General features: G+C 40.8%; 1 protein-coding gene and 1 pseudogene across 2 annotated transcripts in view; one reads left to right on the top strand and one right to left on the bottom strand.

Moving 5' to 3' along the window:
- The window catches only part of CCND3 (cyclin D3), an 85,545-nt gene that overhangs the window by 48,583 nt on the left and 13,537 nt on the right, over positions 1 to 23,425 (top strand). Inside the window, exons 1-2 of one of the 2 annotated variants that reach the window (XM_035121862.2) lie at positions 15,999 to 16,594; positions 19,098 to 19,313. In XM_035121862.2, the coding sequence (XP_034977753.1) occupies positions 16,406 to 16,594; positions 19,098 to 19,313 (405 nt within the window). In that variant the 5' untranslated portion in view covers positions 15,999 to 16,405. Of the gene's footprint in view, positions 1 to 15,998; positions 16,595 to 19,097; positions 19,314 to 23,425 lie in introns of those variants that run through there. The other variant, XM_035121863.2, reaches the window with a different exon arrangement.
- LOC118088330 (U6 snRNA-associated Sm-like protein LSm6) lies at positions 11,624 to 12,052 on the bottom strand (annotated as a pseudogene).

Raw genomic sequence — 23,425 nt, 5'->3', positions numbered from 1 at the left:
GCCCCAGTTCCATGCTGTTATTTGCTGTAATCTGTGGTGGAGGCACAGTTGTACTCTGCCATCACCCCTACATGTTGGCCAATTTCTTTAAGATGAGCATCACAAACACCAGGGTCAGCCAAATACATTTTGCTGCCTGAGGCAGAGCTGCAAATGGCCTCCCCTGTCCCCAAGGTGAGGTCAAATTATGTTGGCAGCTGAGGCAGACAACCATGCGAGCACTTTCCCCCTCCTTGTCATAAATAATAGTGGCAATAAATGTACTAACAAGATGCTGCTCTTCTAAGATACCCTAAATCAGTTGCCTGAATCACTCTGCTTATCCAGAACCATGGCTGGGGGCAGGGAAGGAAGGTGTGAGAGGCAAATTAGCAGAGGAAAGTAGTAGATGGGGGCATTGCTGCCAGCTGCAATTTGTCCCCCTGTTGCTGTAGTTACACCCTTAAGGTGCAACCCTGAATGTACTTGCTAGGACGTGAGTCACCTGTCTAAGCAAATATGTTTTAGGATCCATCTGTCACTAAGTTGAAAGCAACAGGAAAAAGTATGAGGAATTACTTTTTTATATATAACTAGGGTAGAAGACTTCTGCTTTTAATCATCAGCTGGGAGTAAAACCTCCTGACCTGAGTTTTCAATAAAACAAGCATAGGCATATATGTTAGCTTTCCCCTTCCGAGACAGCTAGGAAGTTCAGAGTCAGCTTCTGTTAGATGCGTGATCACCTGTGTGATCTCTTTGTGAAAATTTGTGGATTTACACAAATACAGGCTGATGAGGAACGGTGATAAAGAAGACAGTAGATGGAGGGTTCAGAGTCTTAACAAGCTCCAGGCATACTAATCAATAGAAATATTCATGGGATCAAGGCTGTCCCAAGACATTTTGCTGCCTGGAGCAGAGCTCCAATTGGCATCCCTCCCCCTGCTGCCCCAAACCAAGGGCAAACGATTCAAGGCTGGGCAGGATATTTTGGCACCTGGGGGGGGGGGGAATCCCACAAGCACACCCCCTTCCTTGGCGGTAAAAATATAATAAACTAAATAAGTAATGATTTGCCACCTTTTGATAATACTCGGAATCTGACTGCTCCACTCTGTCTAATGGAAGGGAGAGCCAGGAAGGGGGACATATGATACAGTTCTTGCTAGTATGTACTACTGCAGACTTCAGGGGAAGGGGCTGCAAATTTAATAAACAAGTAAATAACAAGCAGCACACAGAAAATTAGAATGTCAGGTAGAGAATTCCAACATAAACGTCCTTCAAAGCAGTTTAGACAAGCCATATACAACTTATCCCCATCCCTCTACTCTGCACTTGCATGCAGTCCCGGGAATTACTTGAGAAAAAACTGCATGCAACTTCCACATCACCAGATAGCTCAAATGACAGGCAGTAAAATTTATTAATGAAGTGGAGGGTCCCACTCTGCATTAGTTATACCTTGGGAAAATGTCATTTTATGTTCCTCCCCATCAAAATATTTATTTAACTGGAATGGGGTGTTGAGATGAATTGATCTTTTTGTTGAGATGAATTGATTTTGTGATCCTGTGCCCAAAGTGGAAAATTATAAATAATATTACAAAACTACCTGTCTTTTTAAGAGTCATCTGGGGTATTTCCGACCCTAGTCTTCATAATATGATGATGATATGTGTGGGCTAGGTTTTCATGTTGATATATTAAGAAGTTTCAATATGATATTGCTAATGATGTTTTAGTCATGCTTGTAACAGGGAAGGATGAACAGAATGTGGACTCTGAGAACTTCATGAAGAGATGCCATGAGACTTCCGGTTTTGCCGCGGGACGCGCTACACGCTCTTGCCGAGAGCTCTGCAGCCTCGGTAAAAGTTATTAAGGAAAAAGGGGTGTCGACGGCATTTCGCGCCCCCACAAAAAAAGGTTGGGAAGGCGATTCTCAACTGAAGAAGCCGGTGGTGTCTAAAAGGAGCTCCTGGCATCCCTCGCTGGAAAGCTGAGGAGAGGGGGAGACCTGGACACGGAGGCGCTGAGACCAGTTTCCTTAATACAAGCCTGCAAGAGCGACGCGACCAGGGTCGGTAAAATTTCCCTTTTCTTATTCTTACCTCGAACCGGAGCGTGGGTTTAATCAAGAGCTGCGGAGAAGATCCCCTCCCCCCTAATGAACTGAGCTCTAGAAGGAACTTAAAAGGAATTTAAAAAGGAGGAGAGCGCAACGTGAGTTGGAAGCACAAAGAAGGGGGAGGGAGCCTTAAGAACGTGCGAAAAAAACAGTAGTAAGATCTAAGGAACGCTGCCGGGATAAGACTGAAGTAAGACAAAGATTTTTAAGCTTATGAAGTTCTTTTAAGCGAAGTCTTCCATATGTTGAGATTAAACTAATGCATGCAACTGAACCTTGCCTGAAAAGAAAGGGTTGAGAAAGAGACAACTGCGTGAGAGGGGAGCGATTGGAAGGCTGGGGAAAAGCAGCGATCGAGTGGGGCTCTGACGGGCTGTGGCGCTACTTGAGAGTAAGACTGATAATTAGAAGTTCTGAGTTTTAAAATGGTGGATGCTTTTACAGTAAAGATGACTGAGCAAAAGAGCTAAGAGAAGAAGCAGGAAGTAGGGGGAGAGCTGAAGACAAAGAGAGGTGATTTAAGAGAGAGCTAAAGTCCGATTGTGACTCAAACAGCGACGCCAGAGGAAGAGTCTAAAAACACAGTCCTTTTTGAGTGAAGTAAAACAGCGACGCCAGAGGAAGAATATAAAAAGACAGCCCATTCTAAGTGACTCAAGGGGCAGACTCCATCTGGTGGACAAAGAGAGTAACTGCAGTGGAAAATAATTAAAATAATTAAAATGCCACCAAAACTAGCAGGAACAGGAAGTCAACAGCAGAGAAGGAGTTCCACAATGGAGGCGGAGCTGGATTTGAGAGAGCTTATTTTAAGCTTAAAAAGTGACATAGGAGATGTCAAAAAGGACTTGACTGAGATTAAAAAGGAAATGAGTGATAGAGTAAAATCTTTGGAAGAAAAAGTAGACAAAATGGAAGAAAAAATGGACCAAGGCGAAAAAGAAAGAACTGAAATAAAAAATGAGCTGAAAGAAGTGGAGGATAAAAGTCGAGCAACGGAAGCAGAAATTCAAGAGATGAAAAATAGAATTTTGGCACTAGAGAACAGCATCCAGAAAGCAAACAAAGAAAAGAAAGAAGACAGAAAGGAGATGGAAAAGATGAGAAAAGATCTAGAAGAACATAGAGCATTACAGGAGGCCGCTTTGGACGCACTCGCGATGATGCAGTTAAAATTAAGAGAGAAGACGTTAAGGTTTCGAAATATCCCTGAAAAAGATAATGAAGACATCGAGAAATTAATTGTGGAAGAAATAGCAAGCTGGTTGGAGTTGGAAAAGGAGGGGATTGAAGAAAGAGTGGAGAAAGCATTTAGAGTGAATTCAAAGAAGGCGAAAGAGAATAACTGGCCGGGGGACTGTCTGGTGACTTTCACTGCCGGATGGTTAGTGGAAAAAATCCTACAGAAAAAAGGGAAAAAGAAGTTGAGAATACATGGAGTGGAGATAGTGATCCTGAAGGAAATTCCGCCAAGGCTGATTCAAAAGAGACAGAAGTACCAATTTCTAGCCAAACCATTAAAAAGGAAGAGAATAATATTTCGATGGGAATATCCTGAGGGACTATCTTTTTATTATAAAGGAAGGCGGAGAAAGTTTGAATCAGTAGGACAAGCGGACATTTTCTGGAGAAAGTACTGGCAGGAGCTAGGTGGCGAAAGGGTAAGACCAGGAGAAGAACAACTAGACAGTAGCCTGGAGGACGAAGATGAAGATAGTGCCAAAGTCGAAGAAGAAAACGTTGCAGAGATAGAAGAGGAAGAGGGGCAGATATTAGAGACTTAAGATGCTAAAGGAAACGGACAAGGGGAGTCACAATGGGATGTAAGGGAAATAATGTAACACGCCTCAAGGTATAATGGGTACTGGGAACTCCCCTGAAAAAATGCTTCTTCTGTTGGGTACTGTTGTGTTTTTTGTGTGACTAGTGAATGATAAGAGAAAGAAAAAGTGGGAAAGTATATATATCTTTTATCTTTCATACATATATAAAGGAGAGAAACTCCTCTTCTTTTTTGATAAATAAATCGATAATAAATTGAAAATTTGAAAATAAATAAAATGAAACTCAAAACAATTTCATGGAATGTGAATGGCTTAAATAATAAGAAAAAAAGAAATAAATTGGGACATGTGCTAAAAAAACCTAATTGGGATATAATCTGTCTCCAAGAGACGCATATTAACAAAAAACATGAAAAAATTCTTGAAAATGAGAAATTAGGGAAGACATTTGTGGCGGCTGCGGATAAAAAAAAAAGAGGAGTTGTACTTTATATCAAAGGAAAATGGGAACCGAATTTAATTTGGAAAGATCAAGATGGGAGAATAATAATGGTAGAGATAAAAGTTGAAGGAGTAAAATGGTTAATCGTGGGAATATACGCACCCAATGGGAGAAAAAGTAATTTTTTTCAAGTTTTGGAAAGGAAATTATTTGAACATATAGAAAAAAATATATTAATCATGGGAGATTTTAATGGAGTTCAGAAACCAGAATTAGATAAATCAGTGAATAGAGGAAAAAAGAAAGAAATTAAACTTCCCCAAAGCTTCAATAATATGGTGGAAAATTTAAATCTGGTTGATGCGTGGCGGCATAAATACCCAATTAAAAAAGACTTCACTTATTATTCTTCCGTGCACCAGACAGCGAGCAGAATCGATGGAATTTGGATTTCCAAAGAATTAACAACTAAAATTGGGAGAGTAGAAATACTCCCCAAGACATTAACCGATCATAGCCCAGTAACACTTGGTCTAGAGGATACAGAACAAGAAAGAAACAGGAGGTGGAGGATGAATATCTTCCTATTAAATGATGAAAAGATTGTACAGGGAGCGCGCGAATTAATGAAAGAATATTTTGAACTCAATTGGAACGGGGAGGTAAATTTGAAAACAATATGGGATGCAGGAAAAGCGGTGGTGAGGGGCTATTTCATCCAGCAAAATAAAATTGATAGGAAATTAAAGGAAAATAAGAAAATAGAATTAATGGAAAAGATAAGAAAGAAGGAGAAATTATTATATAAATTAAAAAATAAAGAAATTGAACAAGAAATTAAAATTTTGAGATTAGAGTATGAAAACCTAATAGAGCAAGAAATGGAAAAACAAATGCAATTTTGGAAGTATAAGTATTTCGAGTGGGCCAACAAACCAGGCAAGTTGCTCGCGTGGCAATTAAAAAAAAGGAAAAGTGAGAGGATAATCAATAGATTAAAAATAAGGGGGAAGATGATAGAAAAACCCAAGGAAATAAGGAAAGTATTTGAGGATTTTTACACAGAATTGTATCAAAAAGGAAATGAAAATGAAAGGGAAATAGAAGAATATATAAGTAATGCAAAACTAACAAAAATTATGAAAGAGAAAATGGAAAAAATGAATGAAAGCATAAGTGAATTGGAAATTAGAGAAGTAATACAAAAAATGAAAATCGGGAAATCTCCAGGGCCTGATGGTCTACCAATAGAGTATTATAAAAAATTAGAGGATATATTAATAACACCATTGAAAAAATTAATTAATGAAATCTTAGAGGAGGGTAAGACACCAGACACCTGGAGAGATGCAATTATTACCTTATTACCTAAGCAGAACAGTGACCTGGAATCCCCAGTAAATTATAGGCCCATATCACTTCTAAATAATGATTATAAAATTTATGCGGGAGTCTTAGCTAATAGATTAAACTTAATACTAAAAGAAATTATACACGAAAACCAGGCTGGATTTATCAAAAACAGACAGATTAAAGATAATATAAGAAATATTGTTAATATCATTGAACACCTGGAGAGTAATAGAGGAAAACAAGCAGCATTATTAACAATAGATGCTGAGAAAGCTTTCGACAAAGTGTCGTGGGCTTTTCTCAAGAAAGTATTAGAGGAGCAGGGATTTGGAGAAAGGTTGAGAAGAGCAATAGGGGCAATATATGAAGACCAAAGAGCTAGAATTGTGATAAATGGGGTAATTTCTGAAGAGATTAGAATCTATAAAGGCACGAGACAAGGGTGCCCATTGTCCCCCCTGCTATTTATCATAGTGCTGGAAACCGTGTTGAAAAAGATTAGAGAAGAAAAAGAAATAGAAGGAATCAAGCTAGGACTGAAAAGATATAAAATTAGAGCATATGCGGATGACATAATCGTCACCACTGAAAACCCCCTACAAAGCATCCCTAAAACTTTGGAAAAGATTAATGAATTTGGGAAATTAGCCGGATTTAAAATAAATTATAATAAGAGTGGTATCCTAACAAAAAATATGGAAGAAGCAGAAAAGAAAGAATTACAAGAGATAACTGGCATTGAAATTAAGAAAAAAATAAAATATTTAGGAATCTACATAACAGCAAATAATATAAACTTAATCCAAGACAACTATGAAAAAACCTGGAAAGAGATCAAAAGAAAAATGGAAACGTGGACAAAGTTAAAAATCTCACTGTTAGGTAGAATTTCCGTCATAAAAATGAATGTGCTACCAACGATGATGTTTTTATTTCAAAACCTACCAATCTTGGGAGGGTCTAAATGCTTCGATAATTGGAGAAAAGATATTAGCAAATTTATTTGGGATGGGAAAAAGCCGAGGATCAGATATAAAGTATTAATTGACAAAAAGGAAAGAGGTGGATTAAATTTACCGGATTTCAAATTGTATCATGATGCGGCTGCCCTATTTTGGTTAAAAGAATGGATTGAGTTAAAAGATAGTGAAGTTCTGGACCTTGAAGGTGCTGGGCTGGGGTTTGGTTGGCACTGGCATTTGTCAAGAGAAAAATTAAATGTACACAATGCCTTGTGGAACAACATTATTAGGAAATCAATCTACAGAACATGGATAAAATACAGGGGGATATTGGAGCCGAAGACACCGTGGTGGATATCACCTAAAGAAATAATATCAGTTAAAAAAATAAATATGGAAAATAATTGGCCAACATATAATGAATTATTAGAAAAGGTAGATGGGAATTTAAAATTAAAAGATTATAATGAAATTAGAAAATATTGTAATGTGTGGTTACAATATTTTGAAATTAATGAAAGATTTAAAAAAGATAAGATAATTGGCTTCGAAAAAGAGATGTCTAAATTTGGTAAAATAATATTGGAAGGGGGAAATAAATTTATAAAAAATTTGTATGAATTGATTTTGGAATGGGAAACCAAAGATGAATTAACGAAAGATGTAATGGTTAAATGGGCACAAGATGTGAGTAAACCAATAATGTATGAAAATTGGGAAAAATTATGGACAAGGGATATCAAAATGATAACTAGTTATGATTTAAAAGAAAATATCTATAAAATGCAATTTAGGTGGTATCTAACCCCGGTGCGCTTGGCAAAGATATACAAGGGAAATGATAAGTCCTGCTGGAGGTGCAAGGAAGAAACTGGAACATTTATACATGTCTGGTGGTGGTGTAAAAAAATAAGAAATTTTTGGGATGAAATATATAAGGAGTTAAAAAAGATAACCAAAACATCATTCAAGAAAGATCCGGAAATATTTCTTTTGAGTATGTTAAGTGACGAAATCAAGGCTGAAAACAGATGCGTGGTAATGTATAGCACCATAGCCGCCAGAGTCCTAATCGCACAAAATTGGAAAAGTGATAAAATTCCAAACATAAAGGATTGGTTACTGAAAGTAGTGGGATATAAGAATTTGGCTATTAAAAATGGGATTTCAAAAGGATTGGGTAGAGAAAAAGCGGGCAAGAATTGGGAATCCTTCGAACTTTATATGAAAAATAAGGTCGAATAAGCGAATCTTGTGGCAGAGGTAGGAAAGGCAAGGAAATCAGAGAGAAGGAAAAAAAAAATCAAATTGAGTATGCATCAGAAGAAAGAAAGATAATCAACATATAGGAATGACTGGAAGTCATCAGGGGGAGAGGGCAGGGGGAGGGCAGTTAGCGGTTAGCTTTTTAACACTAATGGTCAAAATGATTTAGATTAAAATTTGGGAAAATAAGGGGCCAAGTATGGATGACCCTCGGAAAGAATGATTTGTCTATCCTTATCTGGTCCTATTATAAGTTTTTATGTTCTGTTTGACGATTAGGGTTTTTTTTTTTTTTATGTCAGTTTTTCTATTTTTGTTATGTTATAATTATGATTTAGAGATATTATAATATTATTATATATTATAATATTGTTCTGTTTAAGTTATTGTTTTTGTTAAGTTTTGTCTTTTTCTTTTTTCTTAATTTCTTTTTCTCTATGTTAATATTATATGTGTAAATAATTATTATTAATAAAGTTTATTTTTAAAAAAAAAAAAAAAAAAGATGAAGAGATGCCATGAGGCAGATTTCCTAAGTGACACGGCTGTCATTTAAATTCCGAGATAGGGTTCAGAAAGCTGAGTACAGTGGTACCTCGGTTTCAGTACACAATTGGTTCCGGAAGTCTGTACTTAACCTGAAGCGTACTTAACCTGAAGTGAACTTTCCCATTGAAAGTAGTGGAAAGTGGATTAATCCGTTCCAAACGGTCCGCAGAGTACTTAAACTGAAGCGTACTTAACCTGAAGCGAACTTTCCCATTGAAAGTAATAGATAGTGAATGAATCCATTCCAGATGGGTCTGCGGAGTACTCAACCTGAAGCGTACTTAACCCAAAGTATGAGTGTAATTGGTTCCAGAAGTCTGTACTTAACCTGAAGCGAACGTTCCCATTGAAAGTAATGGAAAGTGGATTGATCCGTTCCAGTCGGATCCGCGGAGTACTTAAACTGAAAGTACTCAAGCCGAAGCGTACTTAAACCGAGGTATGACTGTAGTCAACAGTCAAGAAAGCATTATTTCTTCTTGTTGATGTAAAAGATGGAGTTTTACACCTATACTATAGAGCAAAGGTTTTCTTGCTTTAGTCCAATGACAACTGGTTGAACTACCCAGCTTGGGGGAGTTTTATTATAACCATTTGCCAGTGGGAAAGAAACTGTTCCTTCTCAGTCATGGATGCCCCTAGCTCTCCCCCCACACCCTGACTTGATATTAGCCCATAGCTGCCAAGTTATCCCTTATTTTAAGGGATTTTCCCTTATGCTGAATAGGCTTCCTCGCGAGAAAAGGGAAAACTTGGCAGCTATGTATTAGCCAAAGGACAAAAAGTTGTGTTTATATATGTCTGTACTCTGTACACAAAATGCTATGGCTGGAGGTGGATGCTGAAATGTCTGTCTGTCTATTATTATTATTTTTCAGTACAGACCGACTCTATCACCAACAACTCATAGGCCATGCAGTTCTTCCCGCAGTATGTGTGGGACCACACAGCAGCATACCCTTAACAAGGGAGCAGGGATCCTCGTTCATGGCCAGGCTCTGTGTGTGTTGCTTGGTGCACACAGGAATGGAATCTGAAACTTCTCTTTTTCAGCACAAATAGCTGGAATTTATCCTGTAGACAAAAAAAAGAAAGAAAAGAAAAGAAAAGAAAAAGTAGAGATCATTTTTCTAATTCAGATCATCAGTGAGGACTATGCTTGCAGAATAGGCCACTGTATGTGATACCCTAATGTTGAGAAGACCATTTTAACACTTGGGCTGTGTACACATTGCCATCTTAAAATGCAGCTAGTCCAGGGCAAAGACCATCAAAACGCAGTATTTAATAAGAAACGACAGGATAGATGTGAATTGTGCCTAGCGTCATGTGTTCACTGCTTCCCAAACCAGCAGTGGGGGTACACTGGATATAAATGGGAATGTGTGTAAACAGCCTTGTGCTAATTCAAACCATGTTAGATAGTTAGGAGTCGCGTTGCTCACTGTTTGATTAGTTGCTGATATGAATGATAAATCTGTGATTACCTTCCTCCACAAAGCGGGGTTTGATTGTGAAATTTCTTGCAACTTGCAAGCATAGGGGCCTCTGGAAATAATGAATCATAGTTCTTTCTGCTATATTCTTCATATACTCCATACAGTACATTGTTTTTATTGTAGGGTGAATAACTTGGTTCTTTCTACAGTTGGGGTTACATTTATGGGGTGGCTGTAGGAAGCTATAGGAATACTGTACCTGTCATATCTAGCTTTGGGTCTGTGAATGCTGTCAGAGGAATTACCCATTGGGATCTCTGTCTAACTGCTCGATTTTACAAAACAAAAAACCCCACGGAACTGAACATTCCTCAGCATTTTGGGGATCAGCTCTGTGCAGCATTTAGACTGTGACAGAAGGGAAAAGATAATCCCATTTGGGGGAAAAATCTCTAATTTTGTCAGATCCTTATTTATTGTAAATCATCATAATTATACACATAAACAGGTTGATTTACGGTACATTAATTGTGTATTCTACTTAAGAGGCAGCCAGCATCCTCCTGACAGATTGCTAAACCCGGCCACTTCAATTGCTCAAGATCTGTCTGTCACCCTTAGTTAAGCTGGCTACTATTCTTCCAACATCCACATACCAAAAGATAATTCTCTGTGATTCATCAAAGAAAAACATAGCTGTTATATTGGAAGCCCAGAAACCCCCAGTGCCATTTAAAAAAATCTACAAGAATTTCCTTTTCTGATTGCCAAGTTCTGCGCCAGGAAAGCCAGGAAGTTGTCCATCCTTAGTTGACAATGAACAAACTCTTGTTTCCTAACATCCTCTCCCTTCCTTCCAAATAGCCATTCAATGGGCTTTTCAGGGTTGCTGCAGTCTGTAATTTGCCATCTTGGCCTGATACTGTGGCTTTGGGTGCCCTGGTTTTGCCAAGTCATCATCTGGAGGGAACACTTTATTTTGCAACAACCTTGCTTTTTCTCCTCCTTACTGTTCCCCTAAGTGTTGCTAGCTTTTGCTTCAGAATATTCCATGCTTTTGTAAATCAAGAAACCTTTAATAAAAATGCTTTCAATAAATAAATAAAGAATATTCCATGCTGAGTTGGAGCCAACCCTGGATAAAGCCAGGGATGACTGTGTTTAGTGTGTGGCCTTCCCCTTCAGTTTCAAAATACATGATCTAGAAAACCTAAGGAACGAGGATCCAGTGCTCTGGTTTCCCAATGTTTGGCAAAGAATACAGGCTCTGCCTTTTTTCACTGAATATGTAGAACTTGATGTCTTTGTGCAAACCAAGCAATGTCGGCCAGAAAAGTGGAATGGTAGGTAACCATAGTTTAAATTCAGCTGACTGGCCTGCACTGGTGAACACAGATATTTGGCTCATGGATTCTTCAAATATTTAATGGCCACAGAGACTGGAAGATTTTATGCAATCCAAGTATAAGCTATTAAAGATGGATTCATGAGTGTGATATCACCTTCTGAAATTCTTTTGACACAGCACCTGCTAATGGAGTATTTTTATTTGTTTGTATTTGTGTTCATATTACTTTGAGTTTTCTTGATTATTATTCCATGCTTTTGTTACTTGTTAATTACTAAGCTTTCCAGAGAAGCTACATGAGTTAAGTACACAAGATGTATTCCATGAGTTTGGAATACACAAGATGTATTCCAAACTCTGTCAGCAATATTCCATTTTGTTTTTACATATAAAAAACAACAACCATCCTTTCTTACAGGCCACGTAACATTTACAGCAGAATGAAATAACCTTGTTCACTGAAGAATTGCCAGTAACAAACAAAATAATGTTAAGAAACTTAAGTTGCAATACAAAAATGTTCCATCTTCAGGTATGTTCACATTCTCCTCTTCTGTGTACAGGTACTTATATACAAAACATGTTTCCTCTGATGAAAGCATCCCCGTATTTATTCTTTAGTTGTCCATTTACATACTCCTCTGCCTGCTCCAGAGCTATATTCATGTACCCATCCAAGCAAGCCAGAACACCTCAATAATCAACTCCAGAATTCAACTTTACAACAACTGGTCTTCCAATGATTTGTTTCAAGAAATCATTTGGGGTTTGTTTCCATAAACTCATTTTGACGGATCTGGGAGGCCGCGCTTCTTCCATGAGGAAAGTTTTGTCATCATCACAGTAATCTCAATCTAGACCAGACTTTGACCAGCTGTCACCCCCCATCTCATATTTTAGCTCTGAAGTTATCATTTAAAACTGCTATCAAATTTAAGACTTGAGTCCTAGTTATTATTTATATCCTTCTCAACTTGACCTGGATTACATATGCAGGGGGGGGGAGGCTTCACATGGCAAATTATTCCCATTCTGGCCATAATATAGAGAACTGGTTATTGCACAAATCTCTCCCCACAAGCATCTTCATGCTTTTGTCATCAGCAGCCAGTTAATTGGGGCAGGGGCAGAAAGACTAATTATGTGGTCCATGTGGTAAATATTTAAATGTGTTATGGCATGATCCTTTGCCAAAGGGAGATGGATTTCACAGGTAGGTAGCCATGTTGGTCTGACGCAGTCAAAACAACATAAAAAAACCTTCCAGTAGCACCTTAGAGACCAAATAAGTTTGTCATAAGTATGAGCTTTCGTGTGCATGCACACTTCTTCAGATACACAGTTTGGCCATTTTTATTTATGCTTCATCCCTGCATATCTCCTTAAGAACTGTGAGAGTGACATTGGAGACAATGTCCCCAAGTATGCACACACTCCTATTTACTTGATGTTGTTGATGTTGTTGTTGTTGATGTTGTTGTTGTTGTTGTTGTTAGTACCATGCCCATCTGACTGGGTTGCCCCAGCCAATCTGGACAGCTTCCAACAATTGCACTCCCACCGCTGGCTTGGGAAATGGTGTGTATACACACTAGCTAGTCCATTTCTATCCTGCATCTATCCTGTTGTTTCTAATGAAACACTGTGTTTTGATGTGTTTTCCCCACAAACCAGCTTTGATTTGAATTGAGAAAAAGAATGACCTAGGTGTGTTCTAAGCAGGTAATGAGTTAACAGGTTGCGTTTCCAATTAAATAGTTTCCTTTGTGACCATTAAATTCTCTGGAATTGCCATGCTTAGCCAACATAGAAGGGCATTGTTGACAGTGGCGGGGTATGTGTGTGAATATATCAAACTATCCGAATAAGTCCTTGATTGCATAGCAAATGTTACAGGTAGGTACCGGTAGCCGTGTTGGTCTGAGTCGAAGCAAAATAAAAAAATTCCTTCAGTAGCACCTTAAAGACCAACTAAGTTTATATTTTGGTATGAGCTTTCGTGTGCATGCACACGAAAGCTCATACCAAAATATAAACTTAGTTGGTCTTTAAGGTGCTACTGAAGGAATTTTTTTATTTTGCATAGCAAATGTTCTTAGGTCCAGAAGATACTGCCAGTTGGCTTTATTCAGTACATAAGATGGTTAGTTCTGTCCTAGAAACCTTCTCTCTCTCTCTCTCCTACAGCTATTCATATGTTCAGTGCTCTAGTATTCAAGGTCTGTTCAGTCTTCTAAACCTGTCCTCTTCATTTCCAAGAAATACTTTGTCTAAGGAAGCAGGCTATTGCATGTGAAAGCTAGTGCCACAGTAAAGCAATTCATTACATTGCATATGAAAGGTAGTGCCACAGGACAATTATTTGTTTCTTAGAAGTGATTGTCCTCCAAGGCAGGCAAATACTTTTGCTGCTACAATGGCTATTCTTCTGGAATTTGCCCCATAATCAGTGGGTCCCTCCTTAGTGGTAGAAATGAACAATGGGAGAGAAATAAAGAGCAATGTGTCAAGGATCTGTGCTGAGGACTAGTGCTAGTTAATATTTATAAATGATCTGGAGCTGGGGAAGCAGTCAAGTTTGCAGATGGTGAAAATCCAAGTAGACTGTGATCTACTCCAAAAGGATCTCTCCAGTTTGGATAATGGGCAACAAATTGGCAAATAATGGCAAGTTTCATTGTAAGGTAGTGTATGCACATGGGGGGAGCAACTTAAAATACAGTATAGGCTGATGGGATCAGAACAGGATGCGACTACTCAGGAAAGAGACCTTGGGACATACGGTAGTTAATGAAAACATCAACTCATTGGACAGCAATTGTTTAAACGGCAACTTTTGTGTTAGAGATGCTTAGGAAAAGGGTTGAGAATAAAATGCTTAGTATCATAATGCCATTACAGAAAACTATAATATAATAACATAAGATTCTTTTCTGATTTTGTTTCAAGGGATAGGTAACATGACTAGCCTATATCTGTGGAAATTTAGAATCTTGTGTGCAGTACTGCACTGTGCAGAGATGGTTGCTCTAACTAAAAAACAATTGTATTAGTGCTGAAAAGGTGCTTCATAAAAACTGCTGTAAGCAGCCATGTATAAACAATGGAAAACAGTGTCCCAAACATAAATGCAAATAAGTCATGTTTATTTCATCACACTTGCTTCTGAATGAACTAGCTTAGAATGAACTGTGCTTTCAGACTGTGTATTACTCTGTATCCAGTGCAATCCCACTACTGGTTTGCAAGTGATGCACACCATGACATTAGCCACACTCCATGTCTATCCTGTGTTCATCTTGTTTCTTATGAAATACTGGCTATGTGCACACTAACAGCTTCAAGCACAGCAAGGTAATTTCCATCTGCTGTGTTGCAAGTTACACATTTGCACATTGCTGTACGAGGAGCAGAGGTGTCTCTGCCTTACCTGTTTAATTTCCCTGCACCTGCAAGCAAAAAACAAAAAACACCCACCCTACAAACTCCTGTTCATCTGTGCACACGCAATGACGGTCTCAAATGTTCACACTTCAGCTTAACTGCAGTGATTATGGATTATGTTTTCAAATTGGATGGAATCTGGTTTGAAGGGAAACACATCAAACAGCATTTGTCAAGAAACTACAGGATATGGGCTATGGGTAGCATCACTACCTTCAACACTTCAACACTTCAACTTCAACACTAGCAGCAGCGGCTAGTGCAATGTGTACACATCCACTGTATTTTGATGCATTCCCCCCAAACCAGCTAAGCTTCAATCTGAATTGAGAAAATGAAAGACTTGTGTTTTAAGCTAGTAATAAGTACATAGCCATTGCCCACTTACTTGGACACCACATATAACCAGTGCTGGATTACCCAATAGGCAGACCCAGAAGCAGGGGTGCAAAAATAATAATTGTGTGTGCGTGTGTGCATGTGCACAAGGAAATCAGATCCTGTCATATGCTGCTATAAATTTATGGGATTTTTAAACTTTCATTTCATTTTAGTTTAATTTTATTTTGTATTACATATGGGGGGCACCATAATATTTTCAGTGTTTAGGGCCCCTAAAGGTCTTAATCTGGCCCTACATATCTCTGAGAACAAGATTCCCTTCCCTGCATAGATTCTGCTTTGTTTCCCTAAACCAGCAAATTGGCTACATTGCTGATATAGATGCCAGAGGCTATCACAGTATTTTCTGCTGTTTTTGCTTTTTGCAGCTGCAAACATTTAGCCATTGCACCACTACCAATTTACAACCTCTTTTTTTTCTCACAGCCTTGAAAAGAGGCAAAACAGCAGCTGCAGAATGCAATGGGAGTATTGCAAGATAGCATGGCAATACGGAGCCTTTATCAGCTCCATTGAGAGATCTGGGATTCCACAGGGACATAATCCTATTCGTGGGAACCCCGCCTTTGGAACCACAGTGGGCGGCGGGGCTATTGCAGCCAGAGCCGTCCTCAAGGCCCTTCCTTGGAAACGGATGTTGCGCCTTGGCCATTCTGCAGTACGGCGCTTCCTCCATTCATATGGCAAAGCGATGCGCAACAATGCCTGGCGGCATTCCTCTCCCTGCCAAGCGCGCACTGCGTGATCCCTAGGAATAGAATATACCCCTGGCTTGTCAGGAGGAGGCAGGAGCGTGAGGTGCAAGAGGTCATATAATGACAATGGAGAAAGGGGGGGTGCAGATCTGAAAGCCTCTGTTGCAAAGAACATTCTGGTAGGGGGAAAAGAAAGTTTGCAGGGGTGGAGTGGCAAGGAGGTCTCTCCTCCCCTATGATGGCAGCTGCCTCGTGTGGCCTGGAGGGAGGCATCAGTCAGCCTAGCAGACCAGACCTCCTCCTTCCACCTTCCCGAGGAGGAGGAGGATCCGGGCCCCAGCTCCGCCTCTCCGCAGATCTCTCCGCCGCATTCATTCGCCTCTGTGCAGCCGGGAGCCTGGAGGAGCCTAGCCAGGGGGAGGGGAGGCTGCTTTGCTGGGCTCGGTGTTGCCGCTGGGTGATCCAGCCTGCTCCCGGGCTGCGAGCGCGAGAGGAGCCCTCCCCTCCCTCCCTCCGAGCTCCCCGCGTTGCAGCAGCCAGATCCCCCCACCACCGGCACTTCGGATCATCTCCGCTCCTCCGTTCTTCCCATCCCCGGATCCGGACACATGGAACTGCTGTGCGTGGAGGGGGTGATCCGGGCCAAGCGGGATCCGCAGCTGCTAAGGGATCGCCGGGTCCTACAGAACCTCCTGAGTCAGGAAGAGCGCTACAGCCCCCGGGTCTCCTATTTCCAGTGCGTGCAGAAGGAGATCCAGCCCTACATGCGGAAGATGTTGGCTTTTTGGATGTTGGAGGTCTGTGCCGGGATCCCGTTCCCCCCTCCCCCTCATGCCTTGCTTCGTCCCTTCCGCTCGCGGGATCAGATCCCGGCTCGCACGACACCTTTTCCCTTACTACTTCCCACTAAGGCCGGGTTTACTCTGGAGTAAGGCTCTCTGGGTTGCCCTGGGCGAGGACATATAGGAACGCAGCCCGATCCTGGGAGTGCTTACTCGGGAGTAAATGTGCAGTTCAGTGGAACTGGCGCCCCTAGGTGAAGTGCGCGTTGGATTGAGGCCTTGCGATCGGCTTGATCCGGCGGGAGAGCCGGGATGGGGGAATTCAACCTCTTCTGAAAACGGGGTGGGGGACGTTTTGGAGGTGAGGGGAATCGAAGACGTATTATAACCGGAACCGATGCGTCTTTAAACAGGCGGGTACGTGGGCCAGCTTGCCTGGGTTGGAGAGAGGCCGGTGGGTCGTGATGAGAGTGGATAGGAATGACTGAAGCAGAGCTCAAAGAGGCCCGTGTGTCCCTCTCCGGTTCTGTCTTTCGGTGCAGGGGCAGTTCAAAAGCACCCTGGCATGCACCTTTCCTCCGCAGTGTGCAACGTGACCTCTAGGGGTCGCCAGTCGCTCGCCCGGTTCGTGCGCAAGATCATGGGGTTGATTAATCTCCCCGCAGTTAAAATCTACAAATTGACAAAACGAGGCCAGGATGAAGGGAGGCTGCGAGTACACGATGCCACAAATCTTCTCCACCTTGACGTGGGAGGGGGGCTATTTTAAACGTATTGCATCAAAAGTAAAAGTCGGGTAAAGGTTTGTTCCGTATGTCAGGCAAATAAATGTTGTGGGTAGTATCAGAAATGGAACTGGGGTAGGTTCGCTGCCTTTATTCATGTTGGACTGCTCTGCAGCTTTGCCGCAGGCAGAGGTTCAACAGGCAAAGCTTTCCCAGATTTGGAAATGGAGAGAGCAGTACTTGTTGAAAAGCCTGTGGGAGACAGGGCTGTTATGCTTGCCTTGCAGTTGGTTTATTTAAGAGACAAGTGCTGTGTGGATGCATATATTCCCCCCTTCCCCCCTCCTCCTCCCTGAAAACGATTGCTTTTGAAAAGTATTCAGAATAAATTGTCATTTGTCCTGTGTGTCAGGAAGTTAATAAATTCAGGCTTGTAAAAAGTAGCTTTCCCAATTGCCTGTGGCAGGTAAGAGTAGCCTCCATAGAGAGTAATTGATTCCCCAAATCACACTTTTTAGGCTGTCCTTGTGGGCAGGTAGAGTAATAAAGAGTTTTTGGTTTCTGAAGTATGAAATTTTGTTGGTTTATTTGTAGGGCTGGGCTATTGTTTTTAAATTTCATAGATATTTAAAACGGATGACAGATTAATATCAAAGGCTTAGAAAGTTCCTCCTCTATTGCACCCATTTTACAGAAGTGTAAATTCCTTCAATGTCACTTAAAGAAAAATGATGAAGCAAAAATGGCAGCAAATCCATACAAAAACTGCCTCATAGGATATAGGAAAACTGCCAGCAAAGAATAATGGGCTTCTGCAAAAGGAGAAACCTCAATGTTTCATTTACTAAGCTGATTTACCAGTAATTCAGTGTGGGCAGCGCCTTGGTAACAGTCTAGCCAGTGGTCGGAATAAGGGACTGGAAGTCAGAAGTTTTTTTGGTTTGCATTTGAGGAGAAAGGTCTTAGTTAATACTGTACTGTCTTCATCTGATGGCTTCCTTTGGGCAAGCACCATTCAAATCAATGGCTCAAGTCTTAAGCAGTTGAAGGTTGGGCTCATATTGTTTTGCAGCCTGAGGAATTTGGGATAAGATGGGTCTGAATGGTTGGGCTCTTACTCATTGTGTGTGAAATGCTACCAGCATTTTCAAACCCCAACTCCTCACTCTATATTCAAAATCTGAAACATTTCGACTTCTGCACTCTGTTCATGGAACTTGAATATATGGAATCTGAGGGTGCTCAATGCCTCTGCTAGGTAGATGCTCCAGGGATTGTTCTATTGTTGTTTTTATTAATGTTTTTAGTTCCCTTGCGTTTGATTGGTGGAAGTATTAATAAAAAGAGAGGCTTACTAAGTTGGTTTGTTAATATGCCTATTTTACAGAGCAGTAAATTGCCTCACTGTCTCTTCAAGAAAAATAAAGAGGTAAAATATAAATCAATAAATCAGAGTGCAACATCAGCCTGGTTTAAGGCATTAATATCACAAATTCACCATATGACATGGATATTTCCTGTTAGAAAATGCTATGAATCCTTCTCTAAAGAACTGAAAATTACAGTACCTGAGTGTCTTGATTGTGTCGACTTTTGTGTGTTTTTTCAGGTTCCTATGGAGAAGGGAACTATTCCCATTTTATAGAAAAGATAGTATGGCTCAGTGAAGTCCCTAAGTTTGTCTTGCTTTATCTTTGCACTTTGATAGCAACTATTTTTGAAACCTTCATACAGAGGCTACAGTGGATGGCTGTTTTTTATTTATAAACCCTCTCTTTTGTTGCTTTTGTCAGGTTTGTGAGGAACAGAAGTGCGAAGAAGAGGTTTTCCCCTTGGCCATGAATTATGTGGATCGTTACCTGTCCTGTGTCCCTACCCGCAAAAACCACTTGCAGCTTCTCGGGGCTGTGTGTATGCTCCTGGCCTCCAAGCTGCGAGAAACCATGCCTTTAACAGTGGAGAAACTCTGCATTTACACAGACAATTCCATCACCCCACGTGAAGTTTTGGTAAGCTGCTTCTTCCTCTTCAGTTACAAGATTCCTTCTCCCTGTTTCAACACGCCTACTTTCGCTGCCACTTAATCATGGATTGGCACTCTACTTGCTGTTTTCCATGCATCCTGTATGTTTCCTTTCTCCTGCTACACCCAAGTAGACACGATGCTTTTCCATGCCTGTGGGAACCACCATTTTTCTATTCTTGATTATGTCCCCATTGTAATAACTCAGCTGTTGATTATTTTGTATGCACAGTTCACCTGAGATTTCACTAATCCCGTTTAACCAGGTTTGTTCCCAATGCACAATTTATATTGGAAAGAAGCCTGTGCCTCTCATATTCTCTTGCAATGAGCAAGGAATTGTGCGGGATGCAGTGTTTGAAGAGACACACTAGCTAACCAATTCTATGTGGGACAGAACACGCTACTCTGAATCTAGTAACTGTTTGCACTGTCCCTTTGATGTTGGCTGCCCTGGAATGTTTGGGACAAACACTGCATTTTGCAGAGGAAGCAAAATCTGATTTACCAAACTAAACAGTCATTGTTGAAATGCAGACATTATAGCAGTATCACCATTGCCAGTAGCAGGTCTAGTTGTGAATCAGTAGCATAATGAACAGGCATAAACGTATCCTATGGATAATGGTACTTCTTCAGTTAGAGCTTCCATAAGTATGGACAGGATGCTCTGTTCTCAAGGTATGGTCATATTCTCTGGTGCTGATCTGATGGCAAGTAGTTTCTCTACTGACAGGTAAGTCATCAGTTGTTAGACTAAGGCTGGAGTTCTGTACCCACTTACCTGGATGTAAGCACTGTTCAACTCAATGGGTCATACTTCTGAGAAGACATGCATGGGATTCTGCTGTGAGCACTAATCTAAATTTTTAGCCATTGATGGGTGCACTGGTTAATAACCTAACAGTTCTTTCAAACTGCAGACTTCATATTAATGCAATGCATGTTCTGAAAATGTTAAAAAAGGAGTCCAAAGATTCTCTGCTGCTGAGTTTTCACTGGGTCTTCTGACTGAACCTTTTGGATTGAATGTGGCGCTGAACTTCTAGAGACCAAAAGCTTCTATTAGGAGGCACATTAAGTTCAAGCATGAGTTGCAGTGTTACTTACAGCGCTATCTTATGCATGTTTGCTAAGTCCTGCTGCGTACAGAAGGCCTTCCTCCCTAATAATTGCATTTAGGATTGAGAGCCTAATTAGGGGTGAAAGATTGGCTGGTGTGTCAGGGCAATGAAGAGCAAATCCCCTTGGGAAAGGAAAGTTGTGTCTTCTCATTGAGGGACTTCTGCAGGACTGCACTCCTTTGACATCAGCAAGATGGATTGATTTAAATCAGGGATGTTTAAAGCACCAAAGCAAAGGTACTGAACAACTGATTTAAACCAATTTTTCAACTTCCCAGTTCAAATATTTCCTGAACATTGGTTGCTTTTAAACATTAAAACATAATCAGTTTGCCACTAAATAGGGCTTCTGTACATAATACAACATCTCTAGTCTTGTTTTTATAATCTTTAGGACAGCAGTTTCTGTTTAGCTTCATAAACATGTAAACAAAATCATGTACATAATACAAAATCTCTGGTTTCCCATTTTCCACTACAGAATTTGTTTTTAGGTATGATTTTCTGCTTTGCTGTCCTTGTGCACATGTAAGGAACCTAAGCAAAGTTGTTTACTTGAAGACTACGTAACCAGGATTTTGCTTAAGCAAGGGCTGGTAATTTTGCTTGAAAGGCTGGGGGTAAATATTCACAATTTGCACAATAATAAATATAATGCATGGCCCATTGGGTCATGCTTAAATGTTTGGTTTCCAAAGTACAGTGTTTTGTTCTTGGGTCATTCTTAATAGAGAAGTAGGTTAACAATATTCTTCATAAAATGTGGTGGATTTACTTTTAAAAGATGATGAGTGTAGCCTTTTTATGTGCTTGTTTGCATTACATTCAGATACCATTTTATATTGTGTGTGTTTTAGATGATACTTAATATAACTGAAATCCAGGCAGAACAATCCTAAGCCTAAATTGGAAATGTGGGGGGCCACCACATCCCAAGCTCTGCTGCTTCTGCTGACCAGGGCAAAAGGAGGAGGCAGGTTGTCTTTCATTTTTTGCTGCACCATCTCTAGACTGGCACAGTTGAGGGCCCCATGCCAGGCCCCTTTCATGAGAATGGAATTGCTTAGGATCCAGCCCTATCCCAGCCCTGTAACGCTCAGTTTCAGGACCCTACCCTGGCGACCCCTAGCAGAGTAGCATTCAGTCTGCCATGTTTTGTGCAACAGTGGCAGCTACATCCCAACCCACAGATTGTGGGGCTAGGCTTATGAAGCTAATTTTTTGTAATCTGATTTAAATATTTTAAAATCTGGCTTTATATATACAGCCACTTTTTTAACTGCAGTGCATGTCACTCAGTGTGCCAGATGTTTTTTTTCAGAAAGGTTGCCTATAGAGGCAAACATTGGTAATCACCACCTGGTTGGAATTTTCTGAAAGGAGGCTGAGATGATCTGTGAATGACCCTGTCTCTGACGAATTAGAATGTGTGGGCAGAGAAGAACAGAGATATGATGTCAGAGCAGTTAGGATTTTTCTTAATGCAGATGCAAGCAGGGGAATCCCCATGGCTTCCATGGGCCTTCCTTTTTGGTACAGGCTAGGTGGTTGCAGGTTTGCTTATACAGAAAGCATTGCTGGGTTTTAATACACCGGGGCTAGTCAATGTAGTACCCTCCAGATGTTTTGCCCCAGCCAGAAGGCTGATGAACAGGGATTATGGGTATTGTAGTACAGAACATCTGGAGGGCACCATGTTGGCTACCCCTGTATTACGTATTCATGGGGGTGGGGAGGTTCTGCCCCGTTAATGTTCAAAGGTTTCTCTAGCAAAGGTATCTAGGTCTGCTGTGAATATAAATTTCATACTTGTCTGTACCTTTGCTCCTAATCTTGTGGGATGGGCCATGCAAGCAGTTCCTGTTCACTCATGAATGTCTCTAATTCATCTTGATATCTGACTGGTTAATAATAATAATATTAATAATAATAATTAATAAATGCCACCCACCTGGCAGGGTTGCCCCAGCTACTCTGGGCTGTTAATACTCCTTTGAACCTGTAAAGATGGAGGATGTTGTAAAAGCAACAGATAGCCAAGTATAACCATTGCTGCTAAGACAAAGATTCTGCTCATTGGGTACTATAGAGCAAGAAAATAGTTGTAAGAGGAATGAGAAGCTTCCTCTTGACTCAGCTTCCTCCCACTTCAGTTAGGAGTCCAGACTAGGCAATGTTCTTAGGCCAAGTGTGTCGATCAGATATAAAGAAGCAGCTTTCAATGTTTTGAGACTGGCCACCTTTGCCCCTTTGGAAAAGTCTGCATTGTGGCCATATTTCTGGTTGTGAGCTACAGCTGCCTGTCTCCGGGAGTAAGAAGAAAAGGTGGGTTTCTCTATTTAAAGGCATCACACATGCTAGGAAGTGGATCTTTAACACAAGATGAACCCAGAGTCGCTGTACGTTGCCTAGTGCAGAAACAACATAGATTTCCATTATTAGAAGCCAGTGGGTGAACAACCAATGCGATGGGAATTTGTCCCTTGATCCTAGACCTGCCCTTGAAACACTCTCTGGTCTCCAGGAAGGGACTCTCAAGTGATTCCTGTTCTGCTCTTGGAAGATCATAAGTCCTGGGAAGGGTCAGTGACTCCCTTGGGTAATGCTTGGGTGGCATCTGCCCCTGGGACTGAGAGTGTTAATGCTTCACTTACACAACCGCAAAGATCTGCTACTTCCCTCCTGTGTGCTAATAATGCCCCGTGCTTCTCTACTTTCACAACGGGGCAGTGAGAGTGATCCAGGGATAGGAAGGAGAAAGCGTCTTCATCAAGGTTTGGACAATGGCTGCATCCTGGTGACTATCAGGATGTAGCATCAAGCCAGCTCCTCAGCCGCTCCTGGAAGGAAAGCCGCCTCACTTTCCCAGTAGGTCAATTTCCTCTTGCAGAAGAGGAGGATGCCTGCTTGACAGCCGCTCAGCATTCAAGATCATGATGAAGTTATTCTTAGCAGAAGGAAATGATGCAACAAG

This window comes from Zootoca vivipara, chromosome 7 (genome assembly GCF_963506605.1).
Source record: "Zootoca vivipara chromosome 7, rZooViv1.1, whole genome shotgun sequence".
Lineage (NCBI taxonomy): Eukaryota > Metazoa > Chordata > Lepidosauria > Squamata > Lacertidae > Zootoca > Zootoca vivipara.
The sequence above is the reverse complement of the archived record's forward strand: the minus strand, read 5'-3'. Positions and strand labels throughout refer to the sequence as shown.